This window comes from Phocoena sinus, chromosome 7, assembly GCF_008692025.1.
Source record: "Phocoena sinus isolate mPhoSin1 chromosome 7, mPhoSin1.pri, whole genome shotgun sequence".
NCBI classification, from domain to species: Eukaryota; Metazoa; Chordata; class Mammalia; order Artiodactyla; family Phocoenidae; genus Phocoena; species Phocoena sinus.
Genome location: NC_045769.1, coordinates 1,882,173 through 1,906,245, shown reverse-complemented (window position 1 = coordinate 1,906,245; position 24,073 = coordinate 1,882,173). Strand labels below are relative to the sequence as shown.

At 56.3% G+C, this 24,073-nt stretch overlaps 1 protein-coding gene across 3 annotated transcripts in view; it reads right to left on the bottom strand.

Moving 5' to 3' along the window:
* HDAC4 (histone deacetylase 4) overlaps window positions 1-24,073 on the bottom strand; it is a 286,142-nt gene that overhangs the window by 64,570 nt on the left and 197,499 nt on the right. For all 3 annotated transcript variants that reach the window (XM_032636830.1, XM_032636829.1, XM_032636831.1), the window contains exons 6-11: window positions 23,466-23,586; window positions 17,367-17,488; window positions 10,089-10,220; window positions 6,269-6,381; window positions 2,297-2,413; window positions 2,009-2,207 (exon numbers count right to left, since the gene is read on the bottom strand). In XM_032636830.1, coding sequence (XP_032492721.1) covers window positions 2,009-2,207; window positions 2,297-2,413; window positions 6,269-6,381; window positions 10,089-10,220; window positions 17,367-17,488; window positions 23,466-23,586 — 804 coding nt within the window. The remainder of the gene's footprint in view (window positions 1-2,008; window positions 2,208-2,296; window positions 2,414-6,268; window positions 6,382-10,088; window positions 10,221-17,366; window positions 17,489-23,465; window positions 23,587-24,073) is intronic.

Genomic DNA, 24,073 nt, shown 5'->3' with positions numbered 1-24,073 from the left:
GACGCCTGCCTTCACCGGGCGACGCCTCCCAGAGGACACAGGCCGCGGTCCCCGCGGGGCTGTGGGCGTGTGCTGACGGTGGAGAGGCCTTACACACCCCGACACGGGCGATGCTTGGGTTGGACACGGAGCTGCCCGGGGCGCAGGCCTTTCGGGCTGGAGCCCAGTTTTGTTCTGCCTCCGTTCCTCACCTGTCACCCCCATCCCACTCACCCCAAATTTGACTCCAGTGCCCCTGGAGGGTAAAACTGTGGGGCTACCATGCTCGGGGACAAGTGCAGTGATCAGCATCACTGAAAACTGGACACCCTGACCTTCCAGTAGCAAAGCCGTCAGCTGGCAGCCAGTTTCCGGTTCAGAACCTAAAGATGACCCCTTACATCATTAACGAGAGTTTCTGAGGATAACTCAAAAGCAGTTGTTTTTCAGTATATGTTGTAAAACTTTCAAGCATGAGGGCACAGTATAAATTAGGATCAAATTCTGTCCTGGATGACCAGCTGCCTGCAGAGGCCGGCTGGGTTGGGCGGGGAGAGGGCCCAGGCTGCCCCGCCCACAGGGACCTGCTTCTGAGTATTTGTGAAATGATGCGGTTCTAGCTCTGACACTGTCTGTCTGTCCATAGTGACCACCAGCGAGCGGGCAGGTCTGTGGGCCGACCACTGGGGAACCTCAGGGAACCTGCCAGGGGCAAACCTGCAATGACCCTTCTGCTCAGACACCCCTCCTGGCACATGGCTCCATCGCAGAAATGTCTACTGTGTACCTTCCGGCATCAAACACCGCGGGGGGTGGCAAGGTCGTAGGAAAGCCCAGCGTCTGTTCTCCGGGGGGAAGGAAGAATGCCCAGAAAATGCCCGCACAGAGTGCCCGGGAGGAGGGCCGGGGGGCACCGGAGTGGGGCCTGATGCAGAGGAAGGGCTCTGAGAAAAGGGCGGTGGGTGTGGAAGGTGCCGTGCGGGCCCTGCCAGTGCTGGGCGAGCGGCACCCCGCGTGCTGCGGGGGAGGAGAGAGGGAGGCCCACGCAGGCTGCTTCCACGCCGAGAGCTGGGGCTACGCGCCACGCCGGAGCTGTTCGACAGAGCTTCCTGGGCTGACGGAGTGTTCCGCGTTCCTACTGCCCCACAGCCAGTGGCCACATGAGCATCGGATGAATTGCGTGTGGGACTCCCCGTCAGATCTCTCCCTCTGCTGTTAGCCTTCAGTTTCAATGTGGTGGCCACGCTGGCACAGCTCTGGACCCTGGCAGGGCTTCCCGGGCCTTCCTACGAGTGTAGGGTGACTCCAGAGATCCCAGGATCAGGGAGGGGGCGGGGAAGGGCCCACAAGACCCCCAGGAAGGACAGACAGGCCAGCAGGGAAGTGAGGGAGAGAGCGAGGTTGAAGGTTAAAAACAATGAAAGACCAAGAGTCACCACCACAACCAGAGCACCTAACAGCTGAGGAGGGAGTGAGGTCAGGGCCGCCCCGCTGATACTCAGGGCTCAGGAGGCCCCTGTAAAACCCAGGGAGGAAGCTGAACACCCCGCTGGGTGGTGCCTGGACCCGGGGTGATGACCCTACGGCAGGGCCCCCTCATTTCATGGCGAGCCCCACGCACGCCGTCACTCGGAAAGTAACACTTTTACACTGCTGTTGCTAGGCGAATTTCATAGCCAAGCTATTATTTTCTAAATATAACCACCCCTTAGATGGGGCACATTAACGAAAATGTTACTGCTAATAGAAACCCGCTGCCCGCCAGAGCCAGCCCTGGGCTTCCATCACGTGTCCGACGACCCAAAGGGCAGACCCATGAGAGGGGCCGCCAGCCCGCTCTCGGGAAATGAACCAGAAGGTGTGTCTGACGCTCCTGCTTCCACGCACCTGGCTCTGTGAGTGGACTCGGTCCATCCAGCCACAGCCCGGCATGCGAGGGGCAAGTCCAGAAGTTCTGGGGGGGACAAGCCACCCCGCCATCCCTCCCGGGAAGCCCACGACGGCCTGACGCGGCCTGCAGCATGCTCACCTGTGACGAGGGGCGTCTGCGCGGGCGGCTGCTCCAGGAGGACCACGTGCTGCAGAAGGGAGCTGGGAGTCGCCCCCGAGTCGCGCTCCAGGGGTGCGGTGCCCAGGTAGGGGGTGAGGTGGGTGCCGGGGAAGAGGGAGATGCGTTGCTGGAGGGCCGGGAGGGCCAGTCTCTCGGCCTCCTGCTGGCTGGCCGCCCCCTGGAGAGGCATAACCAGGCTCCCGGGGTCAGGGGCCTGGGACGGCCACCCCGCGCCACCGCCACCCAGACCCGTGGGCACCCACTTACCGCGGAGGGGCCGGTGGCGGGAAGTCCCAGCGTGATGTTGGGCAGGGACGGTGACGTGTACAGGGGCAGCGGGCCCACCGAGCCTTCTCGCGTCACGAGTCTGTGTGCCAGGCCCGTCTGGGAACAGAGCACACAGGGCCATCACACAGGCTCTGCACTGCCAAGCCCGGGTGACACTTGCCAAGGGAAACGACCACAGAAAACACTTTGCGGCAGACCACGCCCAGTTTTGAGATCCCCGGTACAGAAATCTATTAACGAGGACAGCACGGGGGCGAACACGGCATTCAAAGCAGGCCACAAGCACTGCAGCCTGATTCACAATCCTTCACTCTCTTGTTTTGTTCTTACTCAATTCACTCATCGTTGTAAACTATCAGAATAAAATCTAGGACAATATATTTAAAAATATATTCTTAGAGTCGGGAATGTCTTTCCAAACATATCATGAGAAGTAGAAACCAGAGAAGAAAATATTGATTAAAAAAGAAATCCCGGGCTTCCCCGGTGGCGCAGTGGTTGGGAGTCTGCCTGCCGATGCAGGGGACGCGGGTTCGTGCCCCGGTCCGGGAAGATCCCACATGCCGCGGGGCGGCTGGGCCCGTGAGCCATGGCCGCTGAGCCTGCGCGTCCGGAGCCTGTGCTCCGCAACGGGAGAGGCCACAGCGGTGAGAGGCCCGCGTACCGCAAAAAAAAAAAAAAAAAAAAGAAAAAGAAATCCTGTCACATAAAGGGCAAATAATGGTCACAACAAGGTTGGCAACGTATAGTAGAGACAAAGACCAATTATATAAAGGACATGCAAATCAAACAAGTAGTGAGAAATGACAAAGAAGAACCCGTATGGAGAAAAAAACTCACAGAAAAGAAATACTCAACATCATCAGTAATCTAAAAACATACCTAAAAATCTAAAAACATTTAAAAACCTATCCAGTTGGCAAAGATTTTCAAATACGACTACAGCACCTTGACCCAGAGAAACAGAAACACACTGCTGGCTGGCTCATAAATCGGTGTGCTCCTTCTGCAGGACAATTTGGCAATCCGTGTCAAAAGCCTTAAAACCGGACCTAACCTTAAATCCTAAAATCCCACTCCACCCTCAGGATGCACCCTTAGGAGATAAAGCTGGACGCACACAGACTTGGCCACAGGAGTGCTCTCTGCAGCAGCGTCCACGCTGTGCTACAGCGTGTCAGAGGATAAATCCATGAGGGCATGTTTACACGTGGGGACGTTCAGGTTGGAAAAATCTTGTGGATGACTTGGGAACTTATTTATCACGTGTGGTTAAGTACCAGTCCCCGAGGACTTGAATTGCTGTCGTATTTCACATCTTTTTGCTTCTAGAATGAAGGTTCTTTGCTAAAAGGACACTGTCCTATTCACACGGTATCCTCCCTCACTAGACGCCCAGTGACGTGTGCGGGGCCAAGGGCACAGGAAGAAGAGGCCGAGAAGGTGGTTGCCGTGACGCTGGCTGGTGGTGTCATGGGAAATAACACTAGCGACGGACATCTAACCAATTCTCTCCTAGCTCTTCTCACATGGACTATATAATTAAGGATGAGAAGCATTTTGGGTGCTTTAAAATTTCATTTACAAGGTTAAAAAAATAAAACATGAGCTGCAAGTTGTCACAAGTTATTGTAAACAAACAATGGCAGGCCACCTGTAGCCCCGGCTGGAAAGTCTGTCTGAGGACTGTGCGATTACCACCTCAGGGCATGTGCGCAGGTATTCGGTGCTTTGCAGAATTTCCTAGGTGGCTTAATGGTGTCATACTTGGTGTTACTTGGAAACACACACGCACGTGATAAACTCCGTCCTCATGCTCTAAGGGCAGAGCAGGAAGGACCGGCGTTCTTCACCTGGGAGGGAAGTTAGTGCATCTTCCCCAGAGAGATGGCTGCGGCCACCTTTATTTCATTCACATATTCAATTGTACAGTAATGATTAAAGGGCTACTTTAAAAAGTAGCCCTTTTTCTAGATACAAAAAAAATCAGCAAGCTATGATTTAGAGAAAGTGATTGAGATTGCCAAGGAAAGCACGATTTTGTTCCTGGATTTGTCCAGGAACAAAATAAGCAAACATTTAATGTTTGAAAGTTGTCATTTCCTCTCTATAACCAAGGCTTTTTTTTTTTTTTTTTTAACCTGGTTTATTTTTAGAACTAAAGCAGCCTTCTGGGAATTGCCTGGTATGTCGATTTGTCTGCATTTCCGGTGCCGGCCATCTCCATCTGCCCTAGGACGTGCTTCTCAGCTGCCCAGCTGCCCAGAAAGGCCAGGGCCAGGGCAGCATGCCCTCTGCACGCCCCCGAATCACACCTGGCTTTCGGCATCGGCTGAATGTCTTCCCCTGGGGAGAGGCTGTCCAAGGGTCAGGGGAGCCCTGCTTCCTCCATGTAGGCGGGGCGGGGGAGGTGTGGAGGATGCTGAGAGTCCCTCAGTCAAGCAGGGAAAGGGGGCGCCGGGCCAGTGGGCCTCGCTCCCGCATGAGCACCCCTCCTCACCTCTGGACTGGAGAAGGGGAGCAGACAGAATGGAGGTCTCAGAGAGAATGTCCAGTTCTAACTATACTTGAAATCCACAAAGGACATCCATTTGTGATCAAATTTTCAAAGACTACCCCCATGATTACAATGAATATCTAATGTAAAACAGGAAAACTGCACTCTTTACGTTTCTTGTGACTCCTCTGACATCTATTAACCTGCAGTAGCTTAATTTACATTAACATGTGATTTGTAAAAATTAACACATAATTTAAACTGGCATCCGCCCAAATAAGGCATCTCTACAATATGAACCATTAGGTACATAACTGCCCGTTTTAGATAAAATCAGGATCTACGACAGCTATTGACAAGCCACACCCAGCATTCACATCTCACTCCAGGTAGCGATTTCTAGGCCAAGTTCTAAGGCTAATTACAGGTAGACCTCAGCTGTGAACTCAGTCTCACAGAGAAGCGTTGTTAAAACTTTTAATAATGTAAACAAGTATTTAAACCGGTAGGTTGAAATGCACAGGTAATAAAAGAAGTAGCACATAAAGGAAAAGAATAAAAGAAAATGGGGACTCGGCAGGCTAGAGGCAGTAACACAAAATCATTTCCAGCAGTCATCTTAGTTTCTAAAAATCTGCTTATACCTTAAGTGTCTAGAAACTGGAAATGAAAATGGAGTGGACACGTGTGCCTGTGTCCTCCAACTAAGACTTGTCAACCCTCTGGAAGGGCAGGACTCATTTCTAAATATTTAAGGAAGAAAGTAAATATCAGTATTTGATAAATTATAGCCTCCTGTACGTTGGAAGGAACGTAAAAAACCTCATGAGAACCTTGCAGTCAATAGGACTGTCTGAGCAGGAAGGACACGGCACCGCTGGCTCAGTCCAGGGAAACGAGGTGTGCAGCCGGCTCCCCAGCGGTCGCCCCCGCCCTCGGGCCCCTGATACCGGTCGGCACCTGCCCATCCCAGTGGGCACGGGAGAGACGACTGGAAGCCAGCCCTTGTGGGGGAGGGTGCCTGGCACAGGGCTGGCACAAGGCAGGAGCTCCAGAGACACTTGTGGGATGAGCCGGGGGAGAGAAAGTGAATAAGGAGGGAAATGAATGCATATGGAGCAAAGGTTCTGGAACCTCCGGCCCGGAACATGGCCCTGACCGAGGTCTGGTCAAGGGCACGACCTGCAGCCAGCCTTGGGGCCCCTCCACCTGGCCGGAGCAGCCCCCCAGAGAGAGCTCTCCCGGAACTCTCTCTGCACCCACATCCCTCTCAACCTGTAGCGCACCTGGGGTCTGACCGGCAGAGGTGAGGGTCGCTGACCCCTGTGGTCAGAGGCTCCTGGTTCCTGAGACGCTTCTGAAATGCTGCCCCTGACAGTCAAGAATGAAGGGCAGCTGGAAACTGCTCTTTGGAGCCAAAAAACCAGACGTGGACAGGAGCGCTGGGCACTGACCTCGGTCGGGATGCTGGGGACAGCAGGCGCGATCCCATTCTCCGCGCTGGCATTCCCAGAGCTGTTGTTGGGTGAGCTGGGTGCGGAGCCCGGGGCGCTGCTGCAGGCCGAGTCTGGGGGTGGGAGAGACACCTGTGAGCCTGACTCAGGTCAGGCAAGGACACAGCTTCCGAGGCCCTGAGCTGCGCTGACCGCCTGTCCTCAAAGCTGCACTTCTGCTTTGAGCTGGCTGACGGCAGAAGTCCCAGCAAGAAAGAACAGGACCACGGTCCCCAAACAAGGGCCATGGAGCTAATTCCTTGCTCTCTGTTTCGCTAGCGACCCCTTGTGAGCTTCGCAAGCCTGTGGCTCGTGGAGGCCCCACTGGCACCTTCAAAGCTGTGCACAGTCAACTTTATTCCCCTTTTGAAAAGTCTCAGGATGATCGTAAACCCAGAAAAAGAGGCCCTGGACACTTGCTGGTATTCTAACAACAAAAGGCAAGAAAACACAGAGGCCGAAGGACTGTGAACGGGGAAGGTCAGATTCACTGTACTTGCTTATAGAGCCCCCTCGGTCAACATTTGCTTTGAGCTAATCTTTGCATTTTTCAAACATCCAAGGAAGAGCACAGCTGGTGGCTTCTGTCATTGATCAGGGTTATCTGAAAACTCACCCCAAGACACTCTCCAGGTAGCTGTGACGGGGGGAGTGGCCCCAGCCCACGCATCGGGGCTGGGACCGAGGCGGCCGTGTGTCCCAGCCGGGTCTGCCCCTCAATCCCCAAGGAGCCACTGTTGCTGTGTGTGCAAACACGTGACGTAATGGGAGGGTCTTGTTTGGCTGAACGCTGTTTATCAATGGCAGCCTCTGGTTAAAACCTTCCAGAGGGAGCCAGCCTGAGCCACTTGCCTTTCCCTCCTGAGTACTCACTGACCACGGGCACTGCTGACTTAAGACTCTGCCCTGATCTGGGCTCCCAGGCTCGAGGAGGGGAGGCCTGGGCCACCTGCCTAAGCTGGCACGCCGGGGGTGCTCAGCGGGCCACCCTCCAGCGCACGAGACCACGGAGCTGCCCGTGGGGCCTGGCGGACTCTGAAGCCTGATTCCGGCCGAACTCAGGGTAACAGTGCGAAGCCTGAGGGTGCTGGTGTCGATGGCAGTGCCCATACCCCAGCGCCCAACCCCACAGGCCCGGCTCACTCGGGGAAGGAGACCTGACCCTAAGGGCACATGCATGACCCCCTCAACCCAGGGGACCGTGAGTGCTCTCATCCTCTCCACCGAGCAGCGGTCCCCCTGGGGACACCCTGGCAGCAAGTGGCCCTGTCCACTCGAGGGCCCGCCCCGCCCTCGGGGGCACTGATGGTGAACTCAGGCCCCGGCTCCCCTCCCTCCTCCCACCAGATCCAGAGCCTGGTCTCCGCCCAGTGAAGTCACATTCACACGCGCCCCCCTGACCGGGCTGGCAGGTGTCACACTTCACGCGTGAAGACAGGGCTTGCTTCCCCGACCCCCACGGCAGCCATCCCCCTGCCTCGGACGCCCACATGGTGAGGCTCTCCCACCTTCCTTTAAGCGGGCCTGTGTCAGCAGCTTCGGCAGATAAACTCTCCCAGGTGTGTGTGCGAAAGCACAACAACTTCCGGGGGCAATAAAAAAATATATATACTATCTCTCCAACCTTTCACCCGTTTTCAACTCGAGAACGTTGATTATTTTTTCATTCCACTTCAAGGAATCTGGTCTAAGAAAATAAATATAAATGCGTAACCGTCACGATATTCTTTGTATCAGCACGATGGAATACCATTAAAGGTGCCAGAAAGTGTAGTGACTAACGTCAAGGGAGAAAGGATACAAGTGTACACAGGGCGTGTGACAAATGCACAGAAGAAGGACTGGAAGGAAATATGCTCAGGTGTTAACGGCAATTTTCTCTGGATAGTGTTGGAGGGGCAGCTGATTCCCTCGTTTGCTTTCCCTAATGGGCACGGCTTTGACGAGGGACTGGGAACTGGCAGAGTGACGCTGCCACGTCCCGGGACCTGTCTCACCATCATCTCAGTGCCACCTCTGGCCCCCGTCTCACCGCCGTCCCCCTGTACCAGCCGGTGGAGCTGCTTCGGCGACGCTGTGCACCTCTCCTGCTCAGGAACCTTCACCACCTCCCCAGTACCCCGGGGGAGGTGCCCCCGCTCTCTCTGGGAGCCTCCCTGCCTGGAACTCCTTATTTTCCAGTCTTGGGGAAAGCCAGCTCTGCTCAGAGCATCCTGCCTCTCCAGCCGCCGGGAGGTGTGCTGGCCGGGAAATCCATCCCTCATCTCTGTGCTGCCTGCATTCACCCGTCAAGCTTCCCCGGGCCCGGCGTGGCCTCCACTGCTGCCCTGCCCCGCTGCCTTCGTGGTGCCCTCTTTGGGTAACACAGCCCAGGGCCAAGCTGGGGCCGCGTGTGGTGCGTTAGCTGCCCCGCACGTGACATCTGGGCTCTGGAGTTAGACTGGAAGCTCCCTGGAGGTGAGAACGCAGCTCACCATTTTGGTGCCCAGCTCGGTCCTGACACAGTCACAGGCTGACAGCACGGACGCCAGAGCCGGCGCTCAGAAAGAAGCCGCAGGGGACTGCGTCCCACCAGAGGCGGGACTGGAAATAGACGCAGGGGCCCGCCGTCCGCGGCCTGGCGTCCCCCAGAGAGACGAGGCCCACGTGTGGTGAGACACACGCTCTAACTCATTCGAGGCCCGAGTCTGAACAGAATCCCCCAGGCAGAGGACCTTGAGGTGACCCTTCCCTGATCTCTCTACCAGAATGAGCACGCGATGACAAAGATGGGCCCCCGGGCATGAGGCCTCAGGCTCCGCTTCACACAAACCCATGAAGTCCAGAGGCAGACCCTCGGACTAGGGGTTTCAGCCCCGGGCTGCGGGACAGGGGTGAGGGCACTCCGGCTCTCATCCCATCCCAGACCCTGGACTCAAATCTGAGGGTGAGGTTCCCGGCCCCTCACCAGCACCAGCACCCAGGAGCCCCTCCTCCTTCCCCGGGAACTTGACCCTGAAGGACGCTGCCGAGAGCCCTGGTTTTCCCACCAAACCCTGCACTTGGTGCAAACATGGTCCCGCCCCTCCTGTTACCAGGCCGCCTGAGCAGCCCCTTTGTCCCGTGATTTTAGGGCTGGTGGATGTGCGCCCTCTGGAAGTGGGGTGCACGCCCAGGAAGTGAGGTGCGCCCTAGGGACTGGGGTGTATGTCGGGAAGTGGGGTGCATCCCAGGACGAGGCTCTGCCTGGTGGGTGTGCTCCCCCGAGTCGGCCGCTAGGTGGGGGCCGAGAGCAGTGCGTGAACGGAGACTCGGAAACTCCCAAGCTCCCTCCTCCTTCCCCCGCCCCTGTCCGTCCCACTCTTCCCAGGAAGATTCTTACGCTTTCCAGCGGTTCAGACACTGTTTAATGGGCAGTGGGGCAGGGAGGAAACGTGGCATTCACCACTGAGAGGGCAGGATCAGTTAAAACCCCACCTTCGGAGAAGCCTCCACTTAAAATTCCTGAAAGTCTCCTGTGACGTCAGGAGGTCTGACTGCTCTCACCTGCCCGGCTGGGTCAAGGTCGGCTGGGTCAAGGTCGGGAACAGGACACGCCGTACAGGGATAGGGACGGGCCTGAGACCCCCTGCTGGGGTGCCAACCGTGGCCCTGGGACTCCAGGGGCTGGCACTGCGGGCACTAGAGCCCTTGGGGCAGGGGGCGGGCGGCGATGGGGACATGCGCAGAGGCAGGTTTCGGTGCTGAAGGGACAGCGCACAGGAGAGCCTCTCAGAGGGCAGCCGGGTTTGCGCGAACATACCTGTGACATCCAAAGGACGCTTTTTCAGAGCCGTGACCACTGGCCCATCTTTCCTGCGTAACAGGGGGCTGCTCCGTCTTTCAGCCACTTTCTGCTTTAGCCTGGAGCGTAATTTCAGATTGGGTTCAGATGCTGCACGGAAAGGAGACACCATTACAAGCAGGCAGACACAACTGGGGTCACGGTTATCTCGTGGGCAGTGTAAGAATATGCTCATTGGGTAAATATTAGCTTAACACAGATGCACTGTTCCAGGCTGGAGCAAGGCGGCAACCTGAGGCCTCGGGCAGAAGACGTCCAGCCCCATCCATCAGTCCAAACACTGACGCAAATGCACCTGACGCCTTTAGCGACCTGTCTGCGGACAGAGGGTTATATACATGTTGGAGCGGCCACTGCATTTACAAGTAGCTGGGAGGAAACCCGGCCATCGGGGATGGTTTTGGGGCTCTGGGCCACGAATGTTACTATTACCCCTACATTACAGACTTTCCCGTTCACCTGAGAATAACAAATTCCTCCCTCACGTAACAGACCAGGAACCAGCTGCCCACTCGAGCTCCCGGCCACCGAGAGGGTGCTAAGGTCAACCCGTCCCGGCGAGAGGCTTAGCCATGCTGCCTGCAGGTGTTCGCCTGACCCCTGGGCACAGGTGCTTAGGCTTGGTTTGGTTTTGGTTAACAGCTCTGCTTGTGTGCGTGGAGCCCTTTGCAAACCCGCATCTTTAAGCCCACGGTGGTCCCAGCCTCTGCGCCTGGAGCCCAGACACTCCCGCCCGCGGGCCAGTCCAGTCCCACATTGGGGGTGGGCCGTCTTGGGAAGAGGGCAGCCTCACACAGCCGGGCCCTCCCGGTGGCCTCCAGACACAGGAAGGCGGCTCGGGAGTCCAGGGCAGTGGTAAGACCACCACCCAGGAGACACATGTGTTCCGAGGCTTTACTCAACTACATTCAAGCTTCTACTACTTGTGGATTTGCAAACTGGAGAGTTTTTACCTTTTGTTTTTGTTTTTAATCAGCTACCCTGCTGTTTTTAATCTTTCTGGAACAGGAAGTTTACTGCTGTCTAGAGCAACAAGCAACATAACCAAATGCCCCCCAGAATCGGACGTAAGCTGGTTTGGGTTATAAGAACCGGGCCATGTGTGTGTCTCACGGCCACTGTGACTCTGCCCTTTGTGGAGCACAGCAGGCAGGGCTGGGGGTCCCAGCTGCCGGGTGACCCTGAAGGAGGCTGGGAGGCAAAGGACGGTTGCTCTGTGGATCTTGGGAAAAGGAGAGAAGCCAGGCCCCCTAAACGACACTCCCCAGAGAAATCAAAGATGGGCAAGGAAGGTGCCAGCCCTTCCCAGAGGCTCAACCTGCTCTGGAGGCACTGTTTCTGGGAGAGACACCCTCTGCTTTGCAGCATATTTGTGTATAAAGCAAGGTTCCCTGGCAAGACTTTCATGTCAAAAGATAGAAAGGATCCAACTACAAAGCAGCCTTCCCCACCCGCTAGAGGATCCACTTCTATTGTTTTTGATACTATTTTTACATTGTTGAGATAACTGTAGATTCACATTTCATTTGTTTCTATTTCTACACTGAGTTTCTTACTTTATCATTATTTAAAAAGAAAAAAGAAAGCCCAAACCCCACCAGATTAACAGGCAAGGAAACAACAACTCTCTTCCTACTAAGATCTCAGCTGAACCGACACAGGGTTTCCACAAACACATGTCCGGCCCGGGGACGGAAGCTGCTCCTGAGATCCAGGGCAGTGCAGCGCCCACAAAAGGGAGCGCGCGGCCCCCGGCCCCAGTGGGGGCCCCTTTCAGGGGCACTGAGGTCAGTCTGTCTGGAAGCAACACTGCCGTGTCCTGACATCACGCCCAGCAGCGAGTGAGGAAAGCAGAGACTGAGCCACCAAGGTGCCCAGCACATGGCGGGGGCAGTGGCACAGAATTCAGAGAGTGTGTGTGCTTAGAGCTGCCCTTTTTGGAATCCTGAAAGGACAGTGAAGGACGCTTCAAACAAAGGTGAAGGAGCGGAAAGGAGATATCTGAAGGAGAAGTTGATACATCTGAAAATTGGGAGTAAAAAGGCCCGACATCAAATTAACAGAAACACCAGGAGAGGACAGAGCAAATGGAGCAGGGAAAATCACTGGCAAAGTAACTGGAGGTATGCTGCTCCATCAGAGGAGACCCAGTGCCCAAAAGGCGTCAGCGTGGGCTCGCTGTGGCCTGCAGCCCCTCGCTGGGGGGTGTCCGGAAAGGTTTCAGAGCTGCAGGGCCCAAGGGTCTACCTTGTGAGCAGTGTCGGGTTCTGCAGGGGCCACTCCCGGGGCGAGATGAGGACCTGAAAGTCCTGAAGGAAAGTGGCTTCTAGACCCAACACATCATGCATCACGTGGGAGCCAGAATAAGTGCATTTACCAGCATGTGAGGACTCAAAACACTCACAGTCCACGCGCCATTTCTCAGAAAGCTTGTTAGAGCTGCACAACCAAGATGAAGGAGACCACACACTAAGGAGCACGTGGAGTCCAGGGAAGAGAGGCCGAGGCTCCCAGGACACCGTGCAGCGGGGCCCAGGGGCCGCGGGGGGCCTCCGGGCTGGAGCAGAGCTGCGGACTACCTGCCCTGGAAGAGCAGCTCCCCCATCTGCCAAAGCGTGGGGGTGAATTGAAAGCAAGTACAGGGACACACGGGGAATACAGCCAACGTTTTATAGTAACGACAAACGGAATATGACCTTTAAAAACTGTCCAGTGTACAATACTGTACATCAACGGTACCTCAATTAAGAAACAACAACAACCCAGGCACACAGGAAAGTAAGCAAATGAAAGGGTTGGGGCAGGGCTGGGCAGGGTGGGTCAGCTGCTTCCCGAGTGAGCCTGTGCGGCTCTTTGATTTATGGACATTTATTTCCCTCAATAACAATAAAAAGAGAACTCTAGAAAGACAAAAGACAGACTAGAATACTAAAATTTTTTGTAGCATACATGACAGAGACAGGATTGGTATGAACGTATAAAGCAACAAGGAAAAAAAAAACCAGCTGACAGAAAAGCGATTGGGTGAGCTGCCTTTGAACACTGGACATTTAGGGCCCCTCCCTGTGTGACCGGTATGGTTGCAGACGCTGGGCACAGGGGGTGGACAAGAGAGACACGGTCTGGCCGGCACCCCTGCCGCCTGGCTCAGGGGCGTCGGCCACTCTGCACCGTGGGAGCACGGCAGAGGGGTTCTGCAACACAGCACTCAGCTTACTCCCCGGGAGGGAAGATGGAAAGTAAACAGAGACACCCAAACCCCACTAGCGATGACAGAACTGCTCTTTGAAACATCAGAGACATTGTGACTTCCGCACCCATCACACCTGCTCGAGTGACCCCACGAGTGACGTGGGGGAGGGGCCTCTCCTAAGCGGCTGGCAGGGCCCCGCGTGCTCGGCTCTTTACGCTACGCATACTCATTTGAACTGGCAGCTCCATTTTCAGGAGTCTATCCTACAAAAACAGTGAGCAAAGGGACCTATATCTGTGGGCAAAATAAAAACTAGAAAACTGTTACAACTGCTGTAATCTTCGCATGTTGGGATAATATAGAAAAAGGTTCTGCTCTTGATACATTGAAATGGAGTGGTACCCACGATACAGTGTTAACTGAAAAATAAAGTTGCAGCCAAAGGGCAAAGCAGGTGTTTTTCTTGACAAAGAGACTGTCCGTACACACCACACACACACACACACACAGACGCACACCCTACACACAGGCATAGACCACATCTGCGCAGAGAGATGCCGAACCCGTAACGGGAGCTGTCTCTGGGGGGTAACACGCACACGTGTGCATTCTACTTATGTCCTAATTTGTCGTACGCATGCCTTCCTTCTGGGAGTTTTTAATTAACAAAGCACTCTACTTGATGCTTAGGACTGGTATTTTCCTACACCCTCTTTCCTACTCAGTAGTTTCAACGGCGTATTTCAGGTGGCCGTCAAACTCAGGTATATCTGAAAAAGATTCGTTCAAGGTCTCACTTCTCAAGTGAGGAGGAGTCCAAGTTTGATAGAAATCAAAGTTTGAAGCGAGGCCCTTCTCAGCGTAAACACTGCCTAGTACTTGACCATACTCGCCATCTCTGCAAGTTTCCTTGGAAAAGCACAACAAAGCCTTTTTGAAAACCTTCTGAGCACTTTCAAACCTACTGTTTAATGAGCACAAAGTTGATGGAAGACAGCCCAGTACAAAAGCCCCGTGCGGGGGCCGGAAGCGGAGGGGGCCCGGCAGGGCCAGGCACTGTGGAGTGAACCCCCTTCTCCCTGCCCGGGCAGCTCAGAAAGGGCCGATTCCCTGGCCCGGCCCTGAGCAACAGCCGCAGGGCATCTACCACCCCGTACCTGACGCATATAAAAGACACCCAGGTACAACTATGCACGGTGCGGGCGTTGCCCACCACTGCCCAGGCCACCAGGATGCCACGGGTTCCGCAAACTGCAACAGAACAACACATGGACCATGCGGCGACCGGCCCCTTCCCAAACTGCAGAGACGCCCATCACGTGTGACAAAGGCGGCCATGACCTCCTCCCTGGTGACCTCGACCCACGCTACACGTGGACGTAAAATAAACTGGTACAACGACTGTTCAGCTCACCAGGAGGCAGGGAGAGCTTCGCGTACGCACTGACACACGCGGCCACAGTGATCAGAGACACCCCGCTCTCCACCGGCTACTGCATGCCGCCTTGCCTCCGGCAGACCCTTGTCAGGCGGTGGAGGCCCTGCTGGGGTGCAGGCTGAGGAGTGGGGCCAGGGCCTCTGCTGAGACCTGAGACGGGGCCTCGGTCCACTCCATCTGTACTGGGGTGAAAACCTAGCTTTGCCCTCCACGTGCCCGGGGCCCCTCCCTGGCCGGGCCCCGCAGGCAGAACCTGACGTCCACCCTGGGCCTGGACCCTGCCGTTCACCTCCTCTGGCGGGACTGGAGGAGGCTGAGGACTGTGGCCCGTCCCCCCCGCCTGCCACACCAGCTCAGGGCCCGGCACCCAGGAAGCACCTGGCCACTGCTCGCTCACTAATCACAGGGAAGACACAGGCGGGTTGGCAGCCGTTGCATGGGCTCGGGCACGTGGCACTGCCTTGGAGTGAGCGCACCCCCTGCAGGCTAAGTGCCAGGAACCCAGAGGACCCTGGCTTACTGTCCTGTGACCCGGCAAGGCACCCAGTGCGAGTGTCCACCCAGGGGCCACTGCCAGCCCTGGGCTGGTAACAGACACATGGCTCCTTGCAGACCTGGACTCTGTCCCCTGGGGCCATCAAGGAACCACTGGGACGGCAGTCGCTGACAGCGGGGCCGTAAAGGCTTACTGAGGGGCCTTCAGTGCCTGGATTGGATAAAATGGGCCACAGGTATGCCCCATGCTCACTCTACAAACCGGACCCTGCCACCCCCGAGGGAATGCTGACAGGGAAGGGCTGGGGAGGGGCTGGAGGGCGTGGCTCCGTGTCCCTGGTGGCCTCACTAGAGGCTGTGCGCACAGCCCACGAGCGGCCAAATCCTCCCTTCTGCTCCTGACCCCCACCCGCCCCCCGACCTGCCCTCTGAGGCAGCAGCGCCACAACGGATACACCCCTGAAGTAGTGGCACTGCGGCCCCATTTCACAGATGTGCAAACTCGCTCGGCGAGGCTGTCTGCCAAGGACACTGGACGGTGAGGGCCAGGCTGACTGCAAAGCCGTCCCTCGTGAAGCAGGGCGGCTTCAGCCAGCGATGGAGAGAAACCCGTCACGTTTCCCGTATCTCAGCAACCAACCAATGTTTCCTGTGAACAGCTGCTTCCCTCGGGGAAAGGGACAGGTGTGCTCTCCAGAGAGGAAGGGCCCTGAGGGAGGTGGACGGCTCCGCCCGGCGGCCAGGAGCCCAGTTCTCCGCGTCCTCCGGAGTCTGCTGCTCCAGGGGCCGTGGGCACCACACCTGCCACGCCCAGGGCGGGAGGAAGCACGGTGCGCCCAGTGTACCCACTTTACTGATGAGAGACTGAGGCCAGGAGAGCCTCAGTTATCTGTCCTGGGGCACGGAGCTGCAAACTAGGCGGGAGAGACCCGCCAGGCTGCAGGATCACCGCCCACTCGCTCAGAGCCCTGCTACCCCGGCTGCACTCCCGCTAGGGCCAGGCTTCCTGGGGCAGGCGCGGCCTTTGTCTCCTCGCCCAGGGTCTTTCCAAGCACAGGCCCCCCGTTTTGCTGATTGGAGCGTGGCTGATCTCAGCCCCAGGCTCCAGAAGGGGGGTGTGGAGGGCAACCTGGGGGAGCCGGCCTGGGTGCCGACAGACGCCCCTTTCTACGGAGCCCGCAGGCTCTCAGGGTGAAGCCCACCACGCCCTTCTTGGGGGACCATGGGTGACAGCCATGCACTCGAACTGGAGAGAAGAGGACAGAAGCTGTGCTTTCACCTTGGATGAAACCCCGCCCACGTGGGCAGACGCCTCCCCTCTGACACGGGGGGGCGGGGTGGGGGGGCCTCTGCCGACCCACTGCACCCTGGGGCCCCTGCCCCCCACACCTGTGCTAGGGTCAAGTCCACGGAGGCTGAGCTGAACTCCCCCTCCCTTCACCTCCGGCTCCCATTCAGGCTTTGCTACACCATGTGCTCTCCGGGGCGCAGCTCTGCCCCCCGAGAGGCCCCACGTCTTCTGTCCTTAGGACAGAGCGGCAGGGGAGCCTCCGGCCCTGCTCCCAATACCTCATCCCCAGGGTGAAGAAGCTGATTTAGAGCGTTTCTGTCCAGAATGGACCAAAATCCTTTGGAGGAAACAAAATTCGTCTTCACGAAGAAAAAGCTGTGTCGCACATTCCCATTCCGTGAAGCAGGCGCCCGGCATCTCCCACGCGGCCCTGCGGCCGTGGGCTCCACCTGCCACCTCTGAGACCAGGGCAGCTGGCCCTCCGCAGCCCAGGCCCTCACTTCTCGGGGGCAAAGCTTCCGGAAACACCTCTCCTCCGGCCCCTGGCCTTCCGGCCGCCCTAACGCATGGCCCACGGCCCGTCTGATTTTTCTTAAAAGGCGTTGCCGCTTAAACCACCACCGCTAGGAGGAAATCCAAGCGCCCTGGGAGCCCTGCTTATGTCTGACACGCTTATCCTTCTGGTCCGTGAGGGAACTGCTGACGTAACCTGAGACGCGCACCTGAGGGGCCTCCCAGGACACGGTGAGCTCCCTCCTCGTACAGGTTTCCCTCCCCGCCCGGGACCCCCTCCCCGCCCGCTGCAGCCCCTGCACCGACCTGTCTTTCTGAGAGGAAAGTCATCTTTGGCGTCGTACATGCCCAGGACCGGGTGGCTGTAGGAGACCGATGCCCCGCTCTGGGGCGGGGAGCTCTGGTCCAGGGAGCTGTGCTGCGTCTTCCTGCAGAGAACGGGCAGGACAGAGGCTTAGTGACCCGCATGCACGGGCACACATGGCCGTGCAGAGGGAGCGCGCACGGGAGCCCTGCACAGGTCCCCACGACGCCGGTCCTTCCTCTGACGCGCCAGCCCAGCTCGCAGTCGGCCTCCTGGGCAGACTGGCCTCCTCTCTGGGGCAAGACTGAAACGACACAAAACCAACACTGAACAAGCGAACAGACGCCGACCGCAGCCTCCCGTGCCGGGCCCTCGGCGCCGGGGACAGCAGGCCGGCACGACCGCATGCCCGTGGTCCCGGTGCCTGGGCTCTGCACAGCCTCTTCCTCTCGGGTGTCTCCTGACCGGGTCTGTTCTCAGGCTGGTGGGGGTGGGGGTTGTCACCACTGGCCACAGAGGGGCCGGTCCTCAGGACACAGGGGACAGAGGGAGACAGGTGGGCTCCAGGTGCAAGGGACACAGGTGTGACGGACGCAGCTGAGACCTGGCGGGGGACTTCGGGGACAGTGCTGGTGACGTCCGGTTCTTGAGGGCAGGAGCCACGTGGGGACTTCCCTTCAGCAGAAGTGCCTTCACGGGGACGGTGGCCCCAGCCATCTCCCCTTCCTTGGGGAGGGAGGGGTTGGCGGCAACACCTCTGCCCTGGGAGCTGATTCATGAAATGTACTTGCTTTATGAGGAGCCGGGCACAACGCAAAATCCTTGAAATGGCTGGACAGGGGCGGCCGCCAGGAGGAGGCTGAATGTGGGGATCAGACCTCGGGAAGAGGAGGGTGCCGGCCGCGCCTGACCGTCAGCAAACGTTCTGGGGGTGCGGCTGCCTCTGCTCGGCCTCACTGGAGGCTCAGAAGGTGTAATGAATTCTGTGAGTCTTTAAACTGTGTAATCTGCTTAATGACTTGAAACGAACTTGCCAACTTACTTATGTGGAATTTGTTAGACTATTTATTTGAATACACAGTACTCCACATGTACGCACCTGGTGTTATTTGAATTAAGAATGTGAGCACTTAAATGCTTACAGGTGGATATTTAAATATTTGCGAGCAAACCGGTGCAGAGAACGTGGTGATCACGGAGCCCAATCCCAGGATCCCAGCTGGCAGCATCATGGGAAGCGCCCAGAGAGCCCCGGAGAACCGCCCTGCCAGGCTGCGCACCCCCTCTGCCCAGGGCACAGCACCTCCCAATCGGGACGCATGTCAAGGGGGCCAGGGCCGGGGATCAGGGCCGGACCGGCCACCCTCATGCTGGCTGTGCCCTCTTCGTGTCGTGCCGCCAGGCCTCACCTCGGGGGTCCACCCTTGCACAACCCCATTAGAGGTCTGAGGGCAACTCTCTCTGCATCTGACATCTTCAGGCCACATCCTCCAGGGAGCATGGCCTTGGCCAGTTCCAAACCTCTCCTTCAGTGCCAAGTTCTAACCTGGGAAAGAGTTCACTTTCTCCTTCATAAGAAACATGGAAAGGCCTGGGTGTGTATTACATGATTTAAAAAAATAGACAATTATGATTAATAAAATATTATAGGTAATAATAACTCTTATAGTTATACTTTAATAGTAGAGTTTGTTTGTAATTAAGCCAGAAGTAGGAGAAGCTATTTGTTTAAGATCTAATAGATTTTCTCTTCTGATTTGATCTCTTGAGTTGCTGTCAGTATTCAAATCCTCACTTTCTTGTCCAGCCTTAAAATGAGCTAGAACAGGAGGCAGCTGGCATGAATCTGCCTGTGTGCTGGCCTGAGAGCTCTCAGCAGACCTGCTCTGCGTCGTCCAAGAGAGTGTGGCCCAGAGTAGGCAGCCGGACTGATCCAGCTGGTACCAGCGCGGATGGATCCAGACGTCAAGAGGGACGCATGTCACGCACAGCAGCCTGGCTTCCCCAAACCGCGCAAAACCGAGGGAAACCAACTCATCACTAGATGCCCCGCGCTCAGGGCTCCCAAGGAAAACACAGGCCACCTGCTCTCTGGGGGTGGGGGGGCACCCGTCCCTCATCACACAGCCCAGGGCTCACACCTGCCCCCAGCAAGCAAGAGTCTGGACGTGTGAGCCAACGCCAAGTCCTGTCTCTGGCTGCACGCACACTTACACACACACACACACACACACACACACACACACACACACCCCACCCTTGTACCCCGGGGGCAGAACCTGAATTGCCTCTCCTGTGTCTAACTCAGCCCCAACCAGAATCGTCTTCCAGGTTTTCAACCCTTCATTCCCGCCAGGGGAGGAAGCAGCCAGGGTGTGTCTCTGCTGTGACCCTGGCTGATGGGAGGGGCACCTTGTCTTAAAGACAATCCTCCCTGATGAAGATGGAAAAACAAATATGCCTTGTTTTCTTTCTAAACGTTCCTGATTGTAATACAGAATAAAGCTAAACACAAATTCGGCCATGTCAATTCTATCAACCATTGGCCTTTCCTATTACCTCAGATTTATGCAGGTGATTTAAAATAAATACAGCTTGTAATCACTCACACCAGCACTGTCCAAAGGACGTAACACCAGCTACAATTAAAAATTCAATTTAAATGCAATTTAAAATTCTCTCACAGACATGTGCACACGAGCCAAAAGGAAGCAGTGAAGTCAACTTCAGTGTTCTCCTTAACCCAATTTATCCCAAATCCTATCATTTCAACACATAATCAATCTAAAAAGTATTAATGAAATAGTCCCCGTTCTTTTTTCCCACGAGGCTCTGAGATCCGGCATGTCTGACATTCACAGCTTGTCTCAATCCGAACAGCTCGCTTCAACGCCCTGGAGCCCACGTGGCTGGTGGCTGCCCCAAGGACAGCCACCACAGTCTCACACGATGAGCTTAAAGCTGGGGGTTTTCACACGTGTACACCGTGGAACCACCACGCCAGTAACAATACAGAGCAGCGCCACCTTCACAGAAGGCCCACTGCCCTCTGGCAAGGGATCTCCACCCCCAGCCCCTGCCGCCTGGCTTCCTGTCACTACAGCTCAGCTGTGCTGACCCTAGAACTGCTGGCAAAGGCATTGCAAGGCACAGACTCTGCGTCTTCGACCAAGCTTAACGTTTCTAGGTGTTGGCGGGCAGCCCTGGGCCTCGCTGAGCAGCAGACCAGGGAGTGGGTGCCCCTGTGTTTCACCACTCACCTGCTGGCGGGCACTCAGCTGCTTCCATTCTCTGGCGATAATGAATAAAGCTGCTATGACCACGGGGACACAAGTCTTTGCCCGGATGGAAGACTTTACTTCTCTTGGAGGAACACCTAGGAGCGTGGCCAGGTCATGAGGTGGGAGTATGTTTACCTTCATAGAAAACTGCCCCGGTGGCTGTGCCACTTCAATCCCCACTGGCCACGTGTAGGGGTCCAGGGCCTCCACGCTTTGGCCAACACTGGGTTTGTTCAATTTCAAACCCACTGGGTGTGAGGGGGCATCTTGCTGTGCACTGCATTTCCCGGATGACTCACCATCTTTTCATGTGCTTACTGACCATTTGCATCTTTATTTTGTGAGGTATCGGGTCATGTCTTTTGCCCATACTTTTTCAGGAGGTTGCCTGTTTTTTTTGTTATTGAGTTGTAGGAGGTCTTTATATGTTTTGGATCAAGTGCCCTGTCAGATACATGCATTGCGAATATTTTCTTCCTGCCTGCGCCCTGCCTTTTTATTTTCTTAAGGGTGGCTTTCAAAGAGTGAAAAGTTTTACATTTTGATTAAGTTTATGTTTTTTGGTTTATGGTTGAAGATTTTAGTGTTTTAAGAAGTCTTTGCCTTCCTCTTCCCCAAGGTCATGAAAACTTTTTCCTATGTTTCCTTCTGGAAGTTTTAACAACTTAGCTTTTACGTTCAGGTCCATGACACTTAAGCTGACTGTCATGTGTGGCACGAAGCCAGGGTCAAGGTTCTTCCCTTATCAAGATTGGTTTTTTGCTGGATTGCTTTTCCAGCAAAGTTTTGCCTTCATGCAGCAAGTGAATGTGGTCCATGATCTGGTTCGGTTTTGGGTGACAAAACGAGAAAGGTGCCAAACCCAACGCAAACAAACCCATCCCCGGCTGACTCCGCTGAGACGAGTCCTTCCCCACTGCAGCCTGCACGGCCCAGTCCCCTGGGGAAGAGGGAGCTCCCCACCCAACGCTGGACGCGGGCAAGCAAGCCTCCGCCAGGTCTCAGCCGCCCTGCTCACCAGGGAGCGCGTGTCAGCCCCTTCTGGCACCCTGCCCCCAGGCCTAGCCACCCTGCATGCCCCCACCTGCCCCTCTCGGCTCCCAGGTGCTCCTTGCTGACCCCTCCTCCCCGAAGCCCTTTCTCCCTTCCAACCTCTTGGCACGGGCAGCTCAGCGGAGACCACCCCTCCCCGGCAGCCGCCAGCACTTTCCCATCCTGCGGGCTCCGTCCTCCCCGTCACGTACAAGCACATCATCACGGCCTCTACTCCTGCCAGCCTGAACACCTTGCCCCACCACTCACGGGGTGTCCTGGCACTGGCTGCCCCGATCTCTTCACGTCACTGTGGCCACTGTCCGAAGACCCCAGTGTGGTCAACCATGACCTCTGCTCTCACCCCCCAACCTCCTTTGGGCCCACAGCGCTCTTACCGCTGCTCCCGAAGCCTCCCAGCTGGTCTCCCCTCCCCAGGATAGGCCCTCTCCTGAAACGGCTCCTGGCACTTCCCGACCCTCAGATCCCATCCCCTCCCCCATGGAGGATCTAGGAGCACCTCCTCACCCCTGCCCTACCGGCTACTGCTGGGCGGTCCCCGCGTCCTCCCCCGCCTGCCCAGCCGGCTTCTCCTCCCTCCCTCCCTAACCCGCTTCGCTGCAGGGCATCTGCCCGGCAACCTCCCCCAAAGGGGGAAATGGAGCTTTCCCACTGCAACACCCAGGGGGCTGTCACTAGCGGGGGAGACCACGGATCGGTGCCACCACATCGTGGGGTCCCCAGGTGTGCTGCCCCAGAACTCTCCATCGCTCTGGGGCACATGGCTGCTATGTATGGCTTTTCGGGGACCACCGCTGCCGCCTCTGCTCTGGGCGAGTCGTGCCACTGGCTGAACGGCACGAACGACAGCCTGCTCGTGTGAGTGCGGCCTGAGGGGCTGCAGACACTCAGAGCAGAGATGGCCCCGGAACAGAAATGCCTTTCATGCTTATAATACCACGATAGCCAGCGTCATCTACTGAAACAAATGGGTTCATTCCAGTGGGATCTGGCGGTGTTTTAGCAGAACTGCTGCCCATCTGGGGGCTCCAGAAGAGCTACATTCTCCCCCAATGAATTAACGATGATCACATTTTCATTTATGAAAACTGCCCTGTGAGGTTTCTTCTAGAACAGAAAAAAGCCCTTGAAAAGTTGTAGAAAAGTAGAGTCAAAGCGAAAATCTGAGGCACCTTTGACCATGGTTTAAAGCCACATAACTTTGTCACTCCGCTTCCAACTCGGCATGTGTCAACTACCAGCCCTGCTGAGCCGCGCACAGGCCCAGAGGAAAGGCCCCCGGCACACGCGCATCCTCGCCACAAAGTGAAAGACCTCTTTGGCTTTCAGTTCTGAGCACGAACAAGGCACTTTGTGGTCTCTGTCCATTAAGCGGGCCCTGGGAGAGGGTTCTTAGTATAAAAACAATGAAAAGACCACAGGTGCTTTTGACTTGCCTGGGAATCAATAACACACCGGGTAGAAATTCGGGAGGTGCCTACGGACGATTTAGACCAGAGTTCCTTTTTAAGAGGTTCTTTCTGTGGCCAAAGAACTGCGTGAGAAGCCAAGAATAATGGGTAGGCACTGGCCCCACGAACGTCTCTTTAAGGTTTGTTTAAAGACAGACCCCCTCTGCACCTGGACGACGCTGGTCTGACCACATGTGCTGCTGGCTCACGGAGTTTCTAATTCCACGCCCTCCAGGGTGAAGAACTGAGCACCACTCCGGTCCACCCCCAGACCCCGTGCACCCGGGCGCAGGGGAGACCCGGCCCCTCCACTTACCCATACCAGTAGCGAGGGTCACTGGACATGCAGTGGTTCAGGTTCCGGTGGGCCAGCGCCTTCTTTTTATTGAGGACAAACTCCTGTAGCTTCATCTTCACTTCTGTGCTGGCCACAGCACCTGGCGCGGGAGAAAGCAGAGGCGGGTGATTCGAGGCTCTGCCCCAGGGGACCCTGAACCACGTGCCAGGAAAGGCAGGACAGGGATAGAGAGGGTGGGATTCCCATTCAGGACGCTGCCGACGCCAGAGAGCATCTCAAGGAAAAGAGACAGATAGGAGGGCTTGAAGGAAGAGATCTTCTTCCCAGGAGTATTTTACGTAATTGCATCCTATTTAAAATGCAGCACAAAATCCTATTGTAACCTAACACGAACCCACTGCTGAAGGGAGTTCTAATACTCTTACATAGAAGGAGGTCCTGAACTAGGCAGAGCAGCAGGGTGGTTTCTTTCTCGCTGCAGCAAGAAGGGACAGAGCCTCAGAGAAAAGGTGCCTGCGACCCGTGTGACAGGGATGAGGCGTGCCTCCCGGGACCTGGGCAGAGGGCAGGGGCAGGGCAGCTGGGGCCCTTTCCAGCCCTGTCAGGGGATGTTCCTGCTCTTTCCA